This window comes from Mizuhopecten yessoensis, unplaced genomic scaffold, assembly GCF_002113885.1.
Source record: "Mizuhopecten yessoensis strain PY_sf001 unplaced genomic scaffold, ASM211388v2 scaffold10107, whole genome shotgun sequence".
Taxonomy (NCBI): Eukaryota; Metazoa; Mollusca; class Bivalvia; order Pectinida; family Pectinidae; genus Mizuhopecten; species Mizuhopecten yessoensis.
In genome coordinates this window covers 512,742-531,985 of record NW_018408382.1, presented here as the reverse complement: position 1 = coordinate 531,985, position 19,244 = coordinate 512,742, and the positions used below count along the sequence as shown (strand labels likewise).

Here is a 19,244-nt window from a genome sequence, read left to right as displayed (position 1 = left end):
ATTGAAAATTCTGATTTGTATAATACTTGTGAAACATACATTGGTTACTTCATAATAAATTGTGGAAGAGATCAATACTAAATTACAGAAGCCATGCACAGGAAAATTAATCATTTAACTTAAACGACCAAAGATTTGTAATTATTTATTGTGACACTTTATTTGGATGATTACAGACCTCCTTTAGGAATTACAAAAAGACTTTTTCCTACCAGTTGTAACGAACTTACTAATTGAAACAGCATGATTTTTCAATTTGCATGTACCACAACCAATATTTATCTGAATAGCACACCCAATGAAATAGAGTTGTTCATAATCAATACCCTACAGTGCTCATATGATTAATTCAAATTGATATACGACGTTTCAAACAAAACAAGGGAAAATGAAGATGAATCCCATATCAATCCCACTAGTAATGGTGGTGGTGGTGGTGGTGGGAGTTTGGGGGCTGTGGAGGGAGTTTGGGGGCTGTGGAGGGAGTTTGGGGACTGTGGAGGGAGTTTGGGGACTGTGGAGGGAGGGGAGAAATGACAGTGTGGGAGGATAAATTAGGGAAAAGAAATACAAGGAAGAAGATCATTAAAGATGTAAAGATATTAAAGAAATTCTGCACAAAGAGACAGAATATGGTGAAATGATGCGAGATTCAAAACACAACGATTTAATGATACTGTTAATCAAGGTGATGACATTTACACCCTCCTTCATAAAGTTAGATATTAATTGGTATTTAATATCAATTTAATGGTACCAGTAATTATCTCATCTTTATAAAATCTATTTTGCAGTTTAATTCATGTTATATTCTCTATATCTAAGCAAAAATAATTAAAGGTTGCAGGAAAAATTTTAAGAAATAAGAACACTTTGAAATTACCTGTAGTAACGTTGCAAAAATATATAATCATTCTCTATAATCAAGAGGTCTGTGAGTCCCCTTGGCCGAGATGTTTTATGAAAAATGTTAAATTTGATAGGTATGTTTCTTTATGTTTATAGTGATATAAAGCAGAATCCACTGTACAAATCTTTGCTACAGAAAAATGGGCAGCAACTCTAAATCACAAAAATGCTGAATAATTTGGAACTCTTTTCTCTGGAGATACAATACGGTGCTGGGACTCTCTACCTTAATGGTATGTTAAGTAAAAATTGTAATCAAACTTTCTTTTTGAAACGTTTGAAACAGGGAGAGGTTTTTTTGTTTTTTTCATGTTATGTTGATGATTTGAATCGCCAATAAATCACTTGATTTGTCATTTGATAATTTGATGTCACAATACATTATCTTTTTATCATAACATCATAATCGAATGTCCCGTAAAAATGTAGCACAAGCTAATGATAATATGTCAATAAGAGAATCATGTTAATAGTAACACAAGTTTATATATATATATGTATTTTTAGAGTAATTGTAAATATTCACACGGTTAGTTGTTTTATGAAATGAGTTTAAATCCAATGATGCAGAGTTAAATAAAACACACGTTACGAAAGTTAGTTGTTTTATTTGGAAACCACACAGGGACAACATGTACTGCATGAGCAGCCAGGAAAGCTGATATCAAATTACTTCATTCCCTCCCAGTGGGGGCTCCAAAGGGGTTTTTTGGGCTTCAGGAAAAGAAAAAAAACATGAGAATTTTCTTTAACAAGAGGCCCATGGGCCTTAACGGTCACCTGATATATTTATACAGAGAGTTGATTTTGTTTTCATATGTGCTTATTATCAAACTGCTACCTTATACTGATAATGCCAACCCAAATTGAATTACTTTCAATGGAAATTAAACAAATGTTGGTCCAAAATGTGATTTCCCTATATAAACTATAGTAAAGTTTACCCCCTCCCCAGGGGGAAACGTGATACCCCAGGGTCAAGAAATTCACAATTTTGGTAAATCACCTTTAGACCCTTCCATATATAAAGAGTATTTGATTCTACCATATCTGGGTCTTGAGAAGAAGATTTTTGAAATTTCAGTCAATTTAACCCTTTTTGGCCCCACCCATCAGCCCCTGGGGGTCAGTCAGGGCTGATATGTGCGTACTATCAAACTGCTACCTAATACTGATAATGCTAACCCAAATTGAATTACTTCCAATGGAAATTGAACAAGTGTTGGTCCAAAATGTGAGATCCCTATATAAACTATAGTAAAGTTAACCCCCTCCCCTCCCCAGGGGAAACGTGAGACCCCAGGGTCAAGAAATTCACAATTTTGGTAAAACACCTTAAGACCCTTCCATCTATGAAGGGTATTTGATTCTACCATATCTGGGTATTGAGAAGAAGATTTTTGAAATTTCAGTCAATTTGACCCTTTTTGGCCCCGCCCCTCAGGCCCCAGGGGGCTTGGGACTAAACCGGCCACCAATTTTGTTGACCTTTGTCCATGGAAGGTCCCTGCAAAATTTCATTGAAACGACACGACATGACAACGGACAAAAGGCGATCGCAATAGGTCACTTGAGACTTTGTCTCAGGTGATCTAAAAATCATGTTTTTTCACAATTTACCTCAATTTTTCCCCACTTGGAACCCCAACCCCCCCTGGAAATTTGGAAACCCCCCCCGGTAGGTCTTTGGATCCGCCACTGCCTCCTTCTAAAAGACTTGTTCTTTATCTTTGACCTAGATATCATTTTGACCTTCAACTTTTGACCTTTGCACAATTATGACCTTAAACAACAGGTCAAAGAATTTTAGATACATTCTACACTGATTTTAGGAAAAGGCTAATTTTACAGAAATCACTGTTTTATTGAGGACAGACAGTCAATATAAGTCAATTTCAAAGTTAAACAGACATTTTGTTAAGTCATTATAATAACAAGAGTTGAACCATTTAATTTCCAAATTAACTTCAGAAGATTGCCATCCTCAAATTCAATAGGAAATCATTTCAAATTATCAGATAAAACTACAGGTAAGATTTTTTTTTAACAGTAGTAAAATCTAAAAGATTAATGACATTGACAAGGTTGGAGATTGGGTTCAGGATGGATATGTGATCAGAGAGGACTGACATTTATTTCTATAAATGTCACAAGGTGTGGCTACCATGCTCAGGAGGGAATGAAGTCTTGTAACAAGTGGTGTACAATATTAAAACAAAACAAAATGAAAAAGAAAATAAGTTGAACAGAAACAAAAGTGTGACAACAGTAATTGTAAGAGGGCTATCACCTGTATTGATAGTTGTGTTATTGATATAATCTGAAAAGGGAGATAATCACACATTAGTAGGAAAAACCGCAACAAGACAGAATGTGATTGGTTGATTATAATTAATGCCAAATACAACACAGGATGTGATTGGTTGATTACAAACAATGAAAACACAAGACATCAGGTGAATGGTTGATTACAATCAATGGAAACATAAGACATCATGTGATTGGTTGATTACAATCAATGAAAAATACAAGACATCATGTGATTGGCTGAATACAATCAACGGAAACATAAGACAGTGTATGATTGGTTGATTTCAGTCTGATTTTCATGAAGATACAAATGTAATCAAAGCCTGTAATTAATACATGTATATTACCACAAACAGAAACAACATTTCTTATTTTAAACTCTTTTAGAATGAGGTTTCCTTGAATTTTCTTGCAGAATCTGAGAAAATTTGGTCTCAAGAAATATATTCATAATAACACAATATTCAATGAAGTGGGACATCTTCAATTCTTAAAATAACAAGTCAACGTTGAGATAAGGGATACACCCCTTTACATATTACAAAGAGTAGTACATATTGGTTCATATATCTTAAACAACACTAATATTCCTGATTATTGGTGAAATTTCTTCAAATTTCTTTGTCGAATCATCGTATTTGAATAATATATGAATGTTAGTGAAAATTAATGGTAGACAATACAATGTTAGATACAACGCTATCATACTGTATGGATATAAGGTCACTCAACATAAATACATGCGTCATGTAGCAACACATACATAACAATTCCCTGAAATAAAATTGAAGAGAGACACACTGTATTTTAGGGAAGAAGTTTTTAACCCTTTCACCCCTTTGCAACTTTAGTAGACTCTACCATGCATTGATATGGCTGAGTCCATTATGGTCCATAGTGGTGAAAGGGTCAACATGCAACCTACGAATCATAACCTCCAAAACTAGGAACTTCAGCACTCATTGATATCTGTGTATGTGGTGAAATTGGTCAACTTTTTCATCCACTTCGCCATGTACTAGTATCACTGCTGTGGACCATAACACAATTTCCAAAAGTTGATCACACCATTTCATATTTAAGTGACTGCCTCTATTGTTTAACTCCAATCCAGTACAATCAGACTATAAATACCAATATCTTCCCACAAGATTGTTCATCAAAGACGAGATCACAGACTAAATACCTCAAAAGTTTCAAACTCAGTTCCGAATACCTTCCGAAAATATCTATGTTAGGAAAATGATTAAAACATTTCAGCTTTTTCTTGAGATAAATTGTACTTGAAACTTTGGTACTATGAGGTAAAAAATAAATGTAACGCAGAACCACACTGACTAAAAGCAGTAAAGTAACTATTACACAACATGGAACGTTGGCCATGTTTTGTAGTTGAAGGTGTCACAGCTACAGTGGAACCTGGTATCAGTACAGCAGAGACAGAAAAAGTTTGTAGGCATAGAACTGCAATATAGAGTATCCACAAATGTTTCATCAATTTATAGTGTTACTTTGTAGAGTGGATATATCTTAATTCTTGTTTTATCTATAACATAGTCATTGTTTTATCTATCTCTGCATTGGGAGACTATCAGTGTCCAGATCAAAACAGAATTTCCTTCTTGAAGATAAGCTTTACCACAGTACCCTGAACAAATCATTGTGGTAGGGCAGGTGACCCAATACCTTTCCACGTCCTATAGGGGGAATCCAACCCGGGCTGTCAGGGTGAAAGGTGAGTGTGGTATCCACTGCCCCACCCATCCACCTAGCGGGCTGTCAGGGTGAAAGGTGAGTGCGGCATCCACTGCCCCACCCGTCCACCTAGCGGGCTGTCAGGGTGAAAGGTGAGTGCGATATCCAATGCCCCACCCATCCACCTAGCATGTTGGGCTGACATACAGTTTAGCACAACCAGAAATACCACCTAGCACGTTGGGCTGACAGACAGTTTAGCACAACCAGAAATACCACCTAGCATGTTGGGCTGATATACAGTTTAGCACAACCAGAAATACAACAATCAAATACAAACAGCTAATATAACAAAGTACACAATGAAACACTAAAAGCTCAACACACGACAGCTACATTTGGTCATCTAAATGACACACTTGTACACACAACAGCTAAATATAAGACACAGGATGTTAACTGTAATAACATATTGACACAATTAACAGGTAGTTGTATTAATTATCTATTTGATACTATTCAATTATCAAACAAGACATTGCTTTGTTAACAAAAACATATGTCTCCCCTTGTTATCCGATATATCTATTTCCTTTGCACTTATTTGACCTTTGACCTGGAGATAAAGGTCAAGGTGACCTAATACTGTGCACTGTACCCCTTCTGTAGGTAATGCTTTATGTAAGTGATGCAGGTATCTTTCAAGTTTCATCAGATATCTTAAAAATGTTTAATATTATTAGCCTGGACATGACTACACTGAAAAGTATGCTCTTATTTGACCTTTGACCAAGAGGTGAAAGGTTAGGGTGACCTAATTTCTGTGCACTGCATACTTTCTATTGGTGATGTAGATGTACTTAGGTTTCATCCAGATATCTCTTAAAAGTTTAGTCAAGATATCTCCAACAGTTTAAACATTAACAATTTCACTAAATATCTTGCACTTATTTGACCTTTGACCTATAGGTGAAGGTTGTAACAGCCGAAATGCAGTTCACTGCACAACACCTGTGGGTGATGATGTTATTCTTCAATTTTTTGTTTTTAATATACTTTAACATCCAAAAGTCTAATACTTGAATGTTAACTCTCTTTTTTTTGATATTCTGACTGTTACTGTTAATGAACACCAGACAATACAACTGTTATCTATTGTTATGTACAGAAATCTACTTTACTTGTGACATTGTCATCCAACTGATCTACAACACAGAAAAAGGCACACAGGTGGAGGACGGCTCTGTTAAATACGGTACAAGTTAGAAACAACAGGGTGTCTTTTCTCATATGAAGACTATCTCAGAACATTGTTATATGCAAGAACAACTACTTAAAAAAAAACCCAGAAAATCAGTAGCAAACTTAAGGTAAAAGATACCACTGTATCAGTAATCACAGAGAAGAGTTCCACTGGAATTTTTTTTTTCTTTACATGGAGTGAGCTCCCTTACATATAGAAGATAAAGTAACTAAAATGAGTTTTATGGCTGATCCTCTGTCCAGTTAGGCACTGGTACAGATATCTTACATGAGGTTGTAACTGCACGACTTCTCTGACACCATACACTACAATGGTCAGATTTGTGTATTACCTTTGTGCCTTCTTTACATGTTAAACAACATACAGTCAACTGTCACTAGCAGCAATGTACTACAAACATGTCTAAACCAGGGTAAAATCTTGGAATCTGATGTCAGGACACATAAGTTCCTCGGAGTGAATAAATTACCTATGGAAACTTTTTGAGATTCAAGGAGCCAAAAACATGTATATCAGCAATTTACATGTAATGTTTGATTACAAATATTGTAAATTTATATTTTGAACATTTTCTTACAATATTTTGTATTGTTTATGATTTCAGTTCAGATATCAAGGTCCTAGAATCTCGAAATTTTACATCAAATTAATACTGCATAGGAATAAAGGGCCTCAGTTTGAACACACTGGGATCTCTTTACTAAGGTTTCCAATCCGACCCTTTAAACAATGGTATTCTAATAATAAAGTCTTTGTACCACAGTTAAGTAAACATTGATTTGCGACTTCTGAAAAATGTCAAAGAAAAACTGATGAACAAATGAAGCATGGACAGATTATGATTAGAAAAGCTCACTTGGGCCTGTATAATCCATATAAAACCAGATACTTATTTTAAATATACCAGACTTAATGCTGATTTGGACAGGTTACATCTTTTGTGTCTGATAAAGGTTACAGGGTACATTACATGCTAGTCACTGAAACATCACACATAAACATTTCACTGGCTGTGCTGATGTATATGAACCAGTATACAAGGTCACATTGTTAACTCATTCACCCCTGAAATTTCATGATGAACTATTCCAAGTTTTGAACTGGAAGAGTTCAAATGTGTCTTCAGGGGTGAATGAGTTAATGAACACATGCATGATTCATTAACTGTAGCTGTTTGATACATTATATTACTACAATGTAGAGATTTGTACATCTAAGTTATAAATTTTCAACTACATAATTTTCATAAATCTACGTACAACAAGCATGCACAGTCACGTCAACAAACAAATCATGCAAGACGTAGAAATATCAAAAGTAAAACATTTAGTATGTTGTTCCTACAGATCAGGACCATGCAGTAGCAAAGACGATAGTTTTCATGAACAAAATAACATTGCTAGATAACACTTTTCTCATTTTCTCCATTGAGATGCTGTGCTCATATGCAAGATAAGAAAATTAATTTTTCTTCTTGCATAAAGTTATAATCAGAAATGAAATTTTCTTTTGTAATTTTTTTCTGAATTAAAATGTTTCGTTAGCTCTGTATGATAAAAAGAACAGATAAGGATTTATAGTGATTTGAAAAATACTGATCACCAAAGACCAACAGAAATATTCTCCTCTACAAGTAAAGATAGATGAGTAATGATTGCTGTCTATCAATGATGATGATGATGATGATGATGATGATGATGAGGAGGAAAGACGATTAAATCTATAACAAACTAGAATCCACGGTCACCATTCACAATGCTGGAAATGAGATAATAATTTGTAGGTGGAACAAGATTACAAGTGACAGGGAGAGAGTACAATAGGATAGTCACCTTCGACTGTTTCATTTTGAATATCTCCTGTAAAAAACAGAGTTGTTTGAGGTTTAATCCAGAGTAATAATTGGGTTAGATTTATTGGTTTTATACAGTATATAGTTTGTTACTGTGCTGAAGAAACTGTGTAAGGGAAGGACTCTCCATGATGGGTCAAAACATAAACCTACATAAATAAAACAGAAAAGAATAGTATTCAAAGATTGCAAATATTTTATAATACAAACTCACATTAACTCCATTATCATAGTGTGATGGGGGAGAAATGGTATCGTTTGTAAATTATTCATAAAAGATTGCTTCCAGAAACATGTTCTTTTACAAAATACATTAAATTGATCCAACGATACGGAAAAATTATTGAAATTCAATTAAGAAGTAAATTACCATCTGCATATAATTCAATCAGGAAAAGGCATTATTAAATTGTGATAGCTTGCGCCTGATCCTTTTGCTGTAACATGCAATAAAATTGGTTTAAACTAAAAACTCATCAGCATAAATTTAAGTTTGAGGAGAAAAAATTTGTTCATGGAGGTTCCCCATAAGAGTAGCCCACTTTTATTAAAGGGACACAACCAGATTACTTCCCTTTGCAGTGTAATGTCATTGTGGAAAAAAGCATACACAAAATTACACCTCACAGTCATCCAATAATATGATATAGACAACATTTCAACTTAATGAAATTTAACAGGATTGATGTACCAACTGATATAAACTCTTACAGTTAGTAAATCTGTAATGCCTGTAAATGTTACCTTTCTTTTATGTACTGAAGTTAAATAAATAAAGGGAAGAAATCTGGTACTTATCTATAAATCCTTTAGAATAAAAAAAAATTTGAATGTAGTCAGTTTTTATTAAAAAATTCTAATTTTTAATTTTGTTGAATGTGTACAAGGTATTTTTTGTTACCTTGTAAGTATATAGAAAAAGAAAAGCAGATTTTCAATAGAAATATCATTCCTGTAAATTTAATAATCTCAGGAATTCCTTGGTGTTTAATAAATCCATACTTAAGCAACTAGCTAATTGCATTTTAAAAGGCAACACATGGAACATATTCATTGTATCTCAGATGATAATAAAATTCCAGATGTCATCACACCATAGCCTCTTGTCCTGGATTCTCAGCGTGATTTTGAAAACTAAACAAAACATGTTTTGCACATATCTTTACAAAACACATTTCCAATTTTCATCAATGTTTGGTTAAGAATTAAGACACAACATAAAACATTTCACTGATAGGGAACACAAAACTCTCATGTAGAGCTATTCTAATTCTATTCTACCCGATTTAACTCAGTTATTATTATTTTTCAATTCAAACATATTTTATAATAAAAAAAAATTAAAAAAAAATATAATTAACTTATTAGGCAATTAAAAATATCTCAGCGGGTGATTGATAATGAAAAATCATCCTGATAATAAAAAATGTGCCATGCAAAGCAGGTTTAACTAAGTATGTAATACTGAATATATGTTTGTTAAGGGAGCTGATTATGAAACAAAGAGGTTACGTAGAATTTGCTGAGGTAATACAATAGATATTGTAGTTTTGTGCGTGTGTTGTCAGTAACATTTTACTGTGTTCGTAAAGACATGCATACCTATAAGTTCAAAGGTCACCCAGTCAGTGAACTGTCCACTGTATTTCTGCTGCTTGACGATACTCTTGGTAACGGCAGCCACTCGCACCTTGTATGCACGGTTACTCGGCAAGTTGGTGATGTTCAACTGTAAAATGGCAACACAATTTTTAAATAATTTGGTTGGAGCTTCTCACCAACTTCGATTTCATCATCTGTACAAACAAATAAACACAAATAACAGTTTGCTTATTTCTTATACCAATCTTGAACAAGGCATCACAAATGATACAAATCCCCTCACATTCACACATTGTGACATGTAAAAGGAAATGAAGTAGCTAGAGCGATGACAATTTTTTTCTAAAAATAGTAACAGTGACCTTGACCTTCAATGTAGAAACCTGAAACGTGAACTTGTTCAAGGTATTGTCATACCAAACACTTGCATGAAGTTTCATGAAATTCCGTTCTATAATGAAGTCGCTAGAGCGATGACAAAGTTTTTCTAAAAATAGTAACAGTGACCTTGACTTTCAACGTAGAAACCTGAAACGCGAACTTGTTCAAGGTATTGTCCTACTAATCCGTTGAGGAATGAAGTTGTTAGAGCAATGACAAAGATGTAACATACGCAGTACGGGCAGAATCCTATATCCCCTTGAACTTTTGTTGCGAGGGGATAATAAGGTAGAAATATGATTCAAATACAGTAAAACTTTGATGTACTGCCACCATTGCTTCAGAAAAATTTTGGCATTATAAAGGTGTTTGGCAATAAATTGAGGGAAAATGGTAAAGGAAGTCTTGAAGGCCCTGAAATATGTTGACGGTAAGCGAGGTGGCACATGGAACAAGGGGCATTATATCAAGGTTTTACTGCATGATACTTTTTTAATTTCACTTTGGCATTTTGCCAAAGCCTTGGGGAACAAATCCGAGAGTGTTACAAGACATGTTGCATTATCATGATACACATACCTATAAAGTTTCAAAAAAATGATGTACTGATCAAAAGCTGAAGTCTTAACAAGCATTTGACCCCTTACAATAACATGGACTATAGGAGTATAGACCTGGAACTGTTATAAGCTAAGATATCTGGTATTGAGATACAAGAAAAAGGTATGGACTGAGCGAGGTATCAAAAATAAACAAAGGGCCATAGCTAACTAAAGTCTTGGGACAAAAGCACCAAATAAGCATTTTTGTGTATAGGTATATTGACTTCATATAGAATTTTAACACAAACAAAGCAAAATTCCAGGGTGTAATTTTAAATTCCTAAATTTGAAAAAATTATTGCATCAAAGAATCAATATAAACTTTGTTACCATTCCATCTAGGCTAAAGTAAAGCCTTGCTAATATGAACTCCAACAATCTATACATTAAATGTCATTCTGGAAATTAATATACACTTTGACAATTAAGTCTATGTATTTTAGGTAGTGGGAATTCAATATTCTACCTGAGACTGTAGAATTTTGGTCAGAACTGAAGCTTTTTGATTTGACTTTTGATTGTGACATCACAACATAACGGCATCTTCCGATTGTGACTTCATAATAGTCAAGGTCATTGAGTGCACCCATGTTGGATACATGTGTCCTCCATGAATGTTATTCTGTATGGGACATGTGTAACACAGGTAGAGGAGAGAGAAAGTGTTTTTCCTTTTACCATTTTTCTAACAAGGAAGACTTTTTTTTATATCTAACACATAGAGGAGGGAGAAAGTGATTTGCTTTTTAACATTTTTCTAACAAGGAAGATTGCTATTGATATCTAAAGAAAAACAGCAGTGTCTAGAATGACGAGATTCAACTCCGTCTGTGCTCACCTTCTGAATGGGTGCCTCTACCATGAGAGGTTTGTGGAAAAAGGAGCTTGTGTCCTTGTACTCGATGGCGTAGTAGTTGATGATGCGGTAGAACTTATTGGGCTGTTCCCACTGTATGAACACACTGTTGGGGCCAGTCACTGAGGCATTCAGTCCGGATGGTTGGCCGGGACCTAAACCAGTTCATACATTGAAAAATAAGTCTTAAAATGTCATGTTAATGAGATTTGCTGAAAAGAATTAAATTTAAAGACTAAATTAGTTGACACCTTTATCATTATGATTTTCAAAAGCTTTGCACCTACTTATGATTTAAGTCGTACTGTATAAGAGCTGGTATCAGATTGTGTTTCCTGATCATAAAGTGATATGTATCAGCATTTTGATACTCTAAACCATAGACTGACCCTACTTGACAGCAATCACTCAGTGTGGTGTGTGGTAGGGTTACCTGTGACATCAGTAAGAGCTGGGTAAGAGTCGCTGAACTCCCCGTTACCTCCGCCTGTGAAGGCCCGGACTCGTACCCGATACTGGGAGTACGGCTCTGTAAATACAAAAATAAATTACATGTATGACACAACCAACTATTAAGGAATCAATGAAATGTTAGTTCTTCAATAATCCTAAATTACATCCAAATCCTTAACCCTTCACCCCTAAACACACATTTGAACCTTACCAAATCAAAGAAAGAGCAAGTCCCCCAGGTTGTGACTGACCAATCAGAACCTACCAAGATTAGATATCAATTCCTCGTGTTGAGTACTGCTGCGGTCCCCCAGGTTGTAGCCAACCAATCATAACTCACCGAGATCAGATAGATACGCCTCGTGTTGAGTACTGCCCCAGTCCCCAAGGTTGTAGCCAACCAATCATAACTTCCAAGGTTAGATATATAAGTCTCGTGTTGAGTACTGCTGCAGTCCCCAAGGGTGTAGCCAACCAATCATAACTTCCAAGGTTAGATATATAAGTCTCGTGTTGAGTACTGCTGCGTTCCCCCAGGTTGTAGCCAACCAATCATAACTTACCAAGGTTAGATATATAAGTCTCGTGTTGAGTACTGCTGCGGTCCCCCCAGGTTGTAGCTGACCAATCATAACTTACCAAGGATAGATATATAAGTCTCGTGTTGAGTACTGCCGCGGTCCCCCCAGGTTGTAGCCAGCCAATCATAACTTACCAATATTAGATATAGACGCCTCATGTTGAGTACTGCTGCGGCCCCCCAGGTTGGAGCCAACCAATCATAACTTACCAAGGTAAGATATAAATGCCTCATGTTGAGTACTGCTGCCGTCCCCCCAAGTTGTAGCCAACCAATCATAACTTACCAATATTAGATATAGACGCCTCATGTTGAGTACTGCTACGGACCCCCCAGGTTGAAGCCAACCAATCATAACTCACCGAGATCAGATATATAAGCCTCGTGTTGAGTACTGCACCAGTCCCCAAGGTTGTAGCTGCCCAATCATAACTTACCAAGGTAAGATATAAATGCCTCATGTTGAGTCCTGCTGCGGTCCCCCAGGTTGTATCTGACCAATCATAACTTACCAAGGTAAGATATATAAGCCTCGTGTTGAGTACTGCACCAGTCCCCAAGGTTGTAGCTGCCCAATCATAACTTACCAAGGTAAGATATATAAGCCTCGTGTTGAGTACTGCACCAGTCCCCAAGGTTGTAGCTGCCCAATCATAACTTACCAAGGTTAGATCTATACGCCTTGTGTTGAGTACTGCTGCGGTCCCCCAGGGTGTAGCCAACCAATCATAACTCCCCGAGATCAGATATATACGCCTCAGGTTGAGTACTGCTGCGGTCCCCCTGGTTGTAGCTGACCAATCATAACTTCCCAAGGTAAGATATAAATGCCTCATGTTGAGTACTGCTGCGGTCCCCCAGGGTGTAGCCAACCAATCATAACTCACCAAGATCAGATATATACGCCTCGTGTTGAGTACTGCTGCTGTCCCCTAGGTTGTAGCTGACCAATCATAACGTACCAAGGTTAGATATATAAGTCTCGTGTTGAGGACTGCTGCGGTCCCCCCAGGTTGTAGCCAACCAATCATAACTCACCAAGGTTAGATATATACGCCTTATGTTGAGTACTGCTGCGGTCACCCAGGCTGTAGCCAACCAATTATAACTCACCAAGGTTAGATACATACGCCTCATGTTGAGTACTGCTGCGGTCACCCAGGTTGTAGCCAACCAATCATAACTTACCAAGGTTAGATATATACGCCTCATGTTGAGTACTGCTGTGGTCCCCCCAGGTTGTAGCCAACCAATTATAACTCACCAAGGTTAGATATATACGCCTCATGTTGAGTACTGCTGCGGCCCCCCAGGTTGTAGCCAACCAATCATAACTTACCGAGATTAGATATATACGCCTCGTGTTGAGTACTGCTGTGGTCCCCCAGGTTGTAGCCAACCAATCATAACTCACCGAGATCAGATATATACGCCTCATGTTGAGTACTGCTGCGGTCCCCCCAGGTTGTAGCCAAGCAATCATAACCTACCGAGATTAGATATATACGCCTCATGTTGAGTACTGCTGCGGTCCCCCAGGTTGTGGATAATCATAGACTTGACAGTGTTGTTATGACTCCACTCTAACTCGTAGCCCAGCAAGTTTCCACGCATCTCTTTAGGGGCCTCCCAGCTCAGGTTGAATGAGGTAGACATCACATTGAGTGTGTGAATGATTCTAGGTTTAGATGGCCCTGAAAAATGTACATCACTCCAAATTGTACATTCAAGTGTTCATAATAATATTCACAAACAAAAACTTACCAAGAACAAAATTATTTTGATAAAATACTGACGACATATAGTACTTTCCAAGTATCACCTTACGCTGCAACATCAAATACATTTCTTCTGAAGAAGAAGATTTCCCTTACCTCGGATAGGTGTAGCCACACTTTTACCGGTGCAAGATTTCCTTGTCTCACCCTAGGGTTGAGACGGGGGGATTCCCCTATTCATAACAATGGCATGACGTCACGTCAACAATCCATCAACGTCATGTCGACCCTGAATTTAGCATGTAACGTTATCATTACATTGTGTATATGATACACAATGGGAGAACAGGGTAAGAGAAAAAGAATCATTCACCCACTTGTGGGTTGAGATTCCCCTAAGTTGCCAAACACTCGGCAAAGCCTCGTGTTTGGCAACTTTATAATCTTCCCCCTCGGGTTGAGATTCTCCTATCTCGCCCCCAAGGGGGTGAAAGATTCTATCAATCTATAAACCCTTAGGTAGTACTTACGCCCCTCGGATGTGCGGACCATTGTCTCAGCAAATGGTCCAGTCCCAAAGCTGTTCTGAGCCTTTATGGTGATGTAATAGTTTGTGAATGGTAGCAGATTGATGATCGTCAGGTTCTGTAGATAAGCAAATAGGATTAAATACATTTATTTATACATTGATTCTAAATTGTACTAATTAGAATCTGGCATTCTGACAAATACCAACTAAAAGGCTATACTCAAAGATGCTGATATAACTGAATTCTGAATAAAGAAACTCCAGACCTAAAATACAGCTGCATGATTTTTATGTTTTTCTAAAACACGATTTGGTTGCAATCAGAATGATAAAAGAAAGTACAACATATCAAGAAATACAATCACAAAAAGCTCACAACTTTTCAGCTTTATATTTACCAGCTGTGTACTAAATTGTTATCGTTACATGTATAGACTTAAGGTGAAATTTTGAAAGAATGTTATAAAGGGGAAGTTATCATGATTGAAGGCTGAATGTTCATCACGAATGGTACATATCACAAAATCATCAACAGTATCGCGTATCACTGTGATATATGAGGTAACTAGGGTCACGTAAGAGGCTGAGGCTTTTTTCTTTTCTTGATCATTTGACACCACAGTTGAAAACCTCAGAGAAAAGAAAATGACGGCCAAAACAGGAAGGATATTATCATCTTCCTCTAAAATGGGAGGAACTTCCAAATATGGTAAAAGTGACCACTGCAGCATTAAAAGAGCAGTAAAGTGACCTCGACACCACAGTGGTATTGAACGGGGTAGAATGACCACTATGGAATCGAAACGTAGAAGTGTCCACTATGGTTACTTACCGTTTTATCCTTATTCTCCTCCGTGACGGTCTGAAGGATGTTTGAGCCTTCTACATTGTACTGTATGACGTAGCCCGTGAGTTCTCCATTGATCTCGGAGGCGAGAGGTGGCTGCCACTTGAAGAAAATCTGTGAGCTGTTGTGACTGACTGCTTCCAGGATCTTCGGGGCAGCACTAGGGGCTGTAATATTGATACATGGTTATAAGTACAGTCGAGAACCATGGTCAAATCTCGGGCATCACTAGGGGCTGTAATATATCTATACATGATATAAGTACAGTCGAGAACCATGGTCAAATCTCAAGTGTCTCAAAACATCTACTGTGGAAATGTTTGCATTCTGACTCTTTAAACTGATCGTGATGTGGAAATGTTTGTATTGGCAACGGTTCTAAAATCTATATATTCGATATATAATCTATAAATAAATATTCACATATAGATGTTTTTCGTGAAAATTTCCACTTTTACAGTAATTTTTTATTCCTTTTATAGGAAAAGTTAGCCCAAGGTATTCATCATTAGACTTTTGATAAAGATATCAAAGGTAAACTAGATAAAATGTTATATTGACAAGGTAACGGAAGGATAACGTTCATTGGTTTCCAAATTACTTCTCCTTATCAATATCTTTTCATGTCATTGAACTGCTGGAAACTCAGTCACAACAAAACATCATGACACAGCTCCCAACCAATTACATTCACCTGTGACCTGTGACCTTGACTTACCTTCAGACTTGGTCCAGAAGATCTCACTCTCCTGGCTGGGCTTGCTGCGACCGACATAGTTGACAGCGGTTACGCGAGCGCGGTACATGGTATAGGGGAGGAGGTTAATGAAGGTACATGTGGGGGGATCCTCAATAGATATGGCCGTCGACATCTCCTGGGCACTGGCCCAGTCCATAGTGGCCACTCTGATCAAACAGAAGATTGGGATGGTATCATTTTTAATAAGATTGACCAACAGAATATAAATAAAAATATCCCCTCCATAATAGCCATGCTGAGAGACAACCTACATTGTTATGATATATGGCATAATGATCAGTCTAACCATTAACATTTATTAACATTGTAATCATCTTTTGTCGCTCTTGACCAACACAGAATATTGTGATTTTCTTTTGTCATTGACCCAACCAACAGAGAACATACATTGAATAAACTTGTTTTTTATCTGACTTACTTCATTTGGATAACATAAGAGAATATGGGACTGCTGGTTTTTTATCGACTTACTTAACTTGGGGAATATGGAAAATATGGGACTGTTGTTTTTTCAGTGACTTACTTCATTTGAATATAGGTTACATAAGAGAATATGGGACGGCTGTTTTTTTCATTGACTTACTTAATTTGAATAGCATAAGAGAATATTGGACTGGTTTTTTTTTTAATAGACTTACTTGGTGAATATGGAAAATATGGGATATTTTTTTTTACTGACTTACTTCATTTGAATAAGTTACATAAGAGAATTTGTGACTGTTGTTTTTTCAGTGACTTACTTCATTTGGATAACGTAAGAGAATATGGGACTGTTGTTTTCCTTGTGACTGTGGCCCCAGCTGACGGTGGTGCTCCGTGACTCCAAGTCAGTGATCACAGGACGCCCGGGAATGGTGGGAACATCTGAAACATTAATGTGAGTTTGGGCCCATTAGTGGATTTCCTAGTTGACACTACATATAACGACGGTGAGAACTGGGACTCCTCCACGAGTTCTAGGTGTCATTTACAGTCGACAACCTACACAGACATGTGTGGCGTGTATATTAAATGGTAAAGGTACAAATGTTACATAATCGGTGTGCTGACTGAAATGTAACTGTATTCCCGAGGCTCTGAAAATATAACATATAACGTCACCCAAACGAATTGACCTTTAAACATACACAAAGAAATCATATCTATGAACATCTTAGGTATACCTATGTATTGGTCTCAAAAATTTCACAGATGTGCACACCTTATCATGCAAGAAAGCTCTTAATAATGTAGTTCAGGTGAAATGTCCCTTTGAAAGCTTCCCTATATACTGGTAATAAAGTCATTGACACCTACACATGCACTATAATATCAAATGTTCTATGTTATTGTATATTAGTAATATACTGAGAACATAAACTTCTACCTGCTGTACTGTATAAGAACCTGTTAATATAGAGTCCCATCACTTCTCTTCTGAATACAAGGCTTAAAAAGTTAATCACTTGTTTAACGTATGTTATTTCCACAATATTCATCAGGGCTAGACAATAACAGTGTAGCCTGATTGCCTGAGACTAGTGAAATCTCCAGCTGGACGAGTGGTTCTTAAAACCGCTAGTCCAATTGAATAGGTAGTCAAAATTTGATACTGCTTATCTTGTTGAATAATATTGGGCAAGTGGAATTGGCACATGGACTAGTAGAAACCAGAAACTACTACCCCAATTGATTAGTGGTATTCAAAATTAATTTCTAGCCCTTCATGCAAAGACAATTATAGGTAGTGGACATTTTCAGGGTCGCAGAACATTTTGAGATGATTTCCAGATATATTTTTGCTGAAAACTATCAACATATCCAGTATCATGACTGGCAATGCAGTGGATAAGCTCCCCGATCAAGAGGTCAAGTATTCAAGTCCACCTCATAGTGGAAAAGGTTTTGAAGAAATGGAAATTTTAAGGAATATATAACTCATTGCTGTAGTAAATACTAAATTCGTAAGCAACTTCAACTAAGAAAAATGTCAAATAAATTGGAACTCTTCTTCATTGGAGATGCAACACAGAGCGCCGGGACTCTCTACCTTTAATTGCAATTTCATTTATTCATCTAAGTGTTTATATCCTGAACATATCAATCAAATCAACTAAATGTAAACATGATGATTTTTAGATGCAACATTACCTAAAGAAATGCAAATAATCATGCAAAAACTCAGAATTCTTCTCCGTAGTGAAATTGAGCAAGGCTATATTTGACCATTTTCTTAAAATTAAGTTGCACTGTATTACATGTATAATATTTAACTATATGACCTTCAGGGTTTTTTTCAGAATCCACCTTAGACACTTTTGTATATGTACAAGTTAACCTACTACCTACCTTGTACAAGAAGTGAGGTAACATTGGTTTCACGGGTTTTCTGTGCAGTCTGTGTTTCGTCGGTAAAGACGATGGCTGTGCAAGTATAGCTATCGCTGTCGCCCAGGACAAGATTTGATACGACCAGGTCGTAAGTGGTCAACACTTCATACTTATTTCCGGCCGCCAGACTTTCATCAAGGTAGGAGAGCTTCATTTCCTCCTCCCCGGGGATCTGGCTCGCCGACAGTAGGAAAACGTTGTCCTTCTTCCATGTGACCAGGGTGTTATTGGGGTCAAACGTTGATGCATTCACTCGGCAAGGGATTGACACATTGCTCCCTACTATCCCATACACTTGCTCCATTAAGGAGAAATCTTGACCAAGAACATCTGGAAAATAAACAAATATTCAGTATTAATTCCTAAAGCTACTGTTGAACTGTACATGTTCTCCTGTGCATGGGGTCAAATTAAAATCATAATTCAATAATAATTCCAATTGCACCTCTCTCAGTCTCTATGGACTTGGCCCACATTGCACTTCCTCCCTAGAGACTAGGTCCCCCACTCCCTATC

At 36.8% G+C, this 19,244-nt stretch overlaps 1 protein-coding gene across 6 annotated transcripts in view; it reads right to left on the bottom strand.

Annotated features, from left to right (window-relative positions):
* LOC110459531 (tyrosine-protein phosphatase 99A-like) overlaps positions 1-19,244 on the bottom strand; it is a 58,372-nt gene that overhangs the window by 16,737 nt on the left and 22,391 nt on the right. For 2 of the 6 annotated variants that reach the window (XM_021511839.1, XM_021511838.1), the window contains exons 3-13: positions 18,687-19,058; positions 17,099-17,222; positions 16,317-16,504; positions 15,584-15,765; positions 14,753-14,867; positions 13,995-14,198; positions 11,905-12,000; positions 11,454-11,626; positions 9,633-9,759; positions 8,011-8,037; positions 3,200-3,229 (exon numbers count right to left, since the gene is read on the bottom strand). In XM_021511839.1, the coding sequence (XP_021367514.1) occupies positions 3,200-3,229; positions 8,011-8,037; positions 9,633-9,759; positions 11,454-11,626; positions 11,905-12,000; positions 13,995-14,198; positions 14,753-14,867; positions 15,584-15,765; positions 16,317-16,504; positions 17,099-17,222; positions 18,687-19,058 (1,638 nt within the window). Of the gene's footprint in view, positions 1-3,199; positions 3,230-6,095; positions 6,120-8,010; positions 8,038-9,632; positions 9,760-11,453; positions 11,627-11,904; positions 12,001-13,994; positions 14,199-14,752; positions 14,868-15,583; positions 15,766-16,316; positions 16,505-17,098; positions 17,223-18,686; positions 19,059-19,244 lie in introns of all 6 variants that reach the window. The other 4 variants (XM_021511841.1, XM_021511842.1, XM_021511840.1 and 1 more) reach the window with 4 other exon arrangements.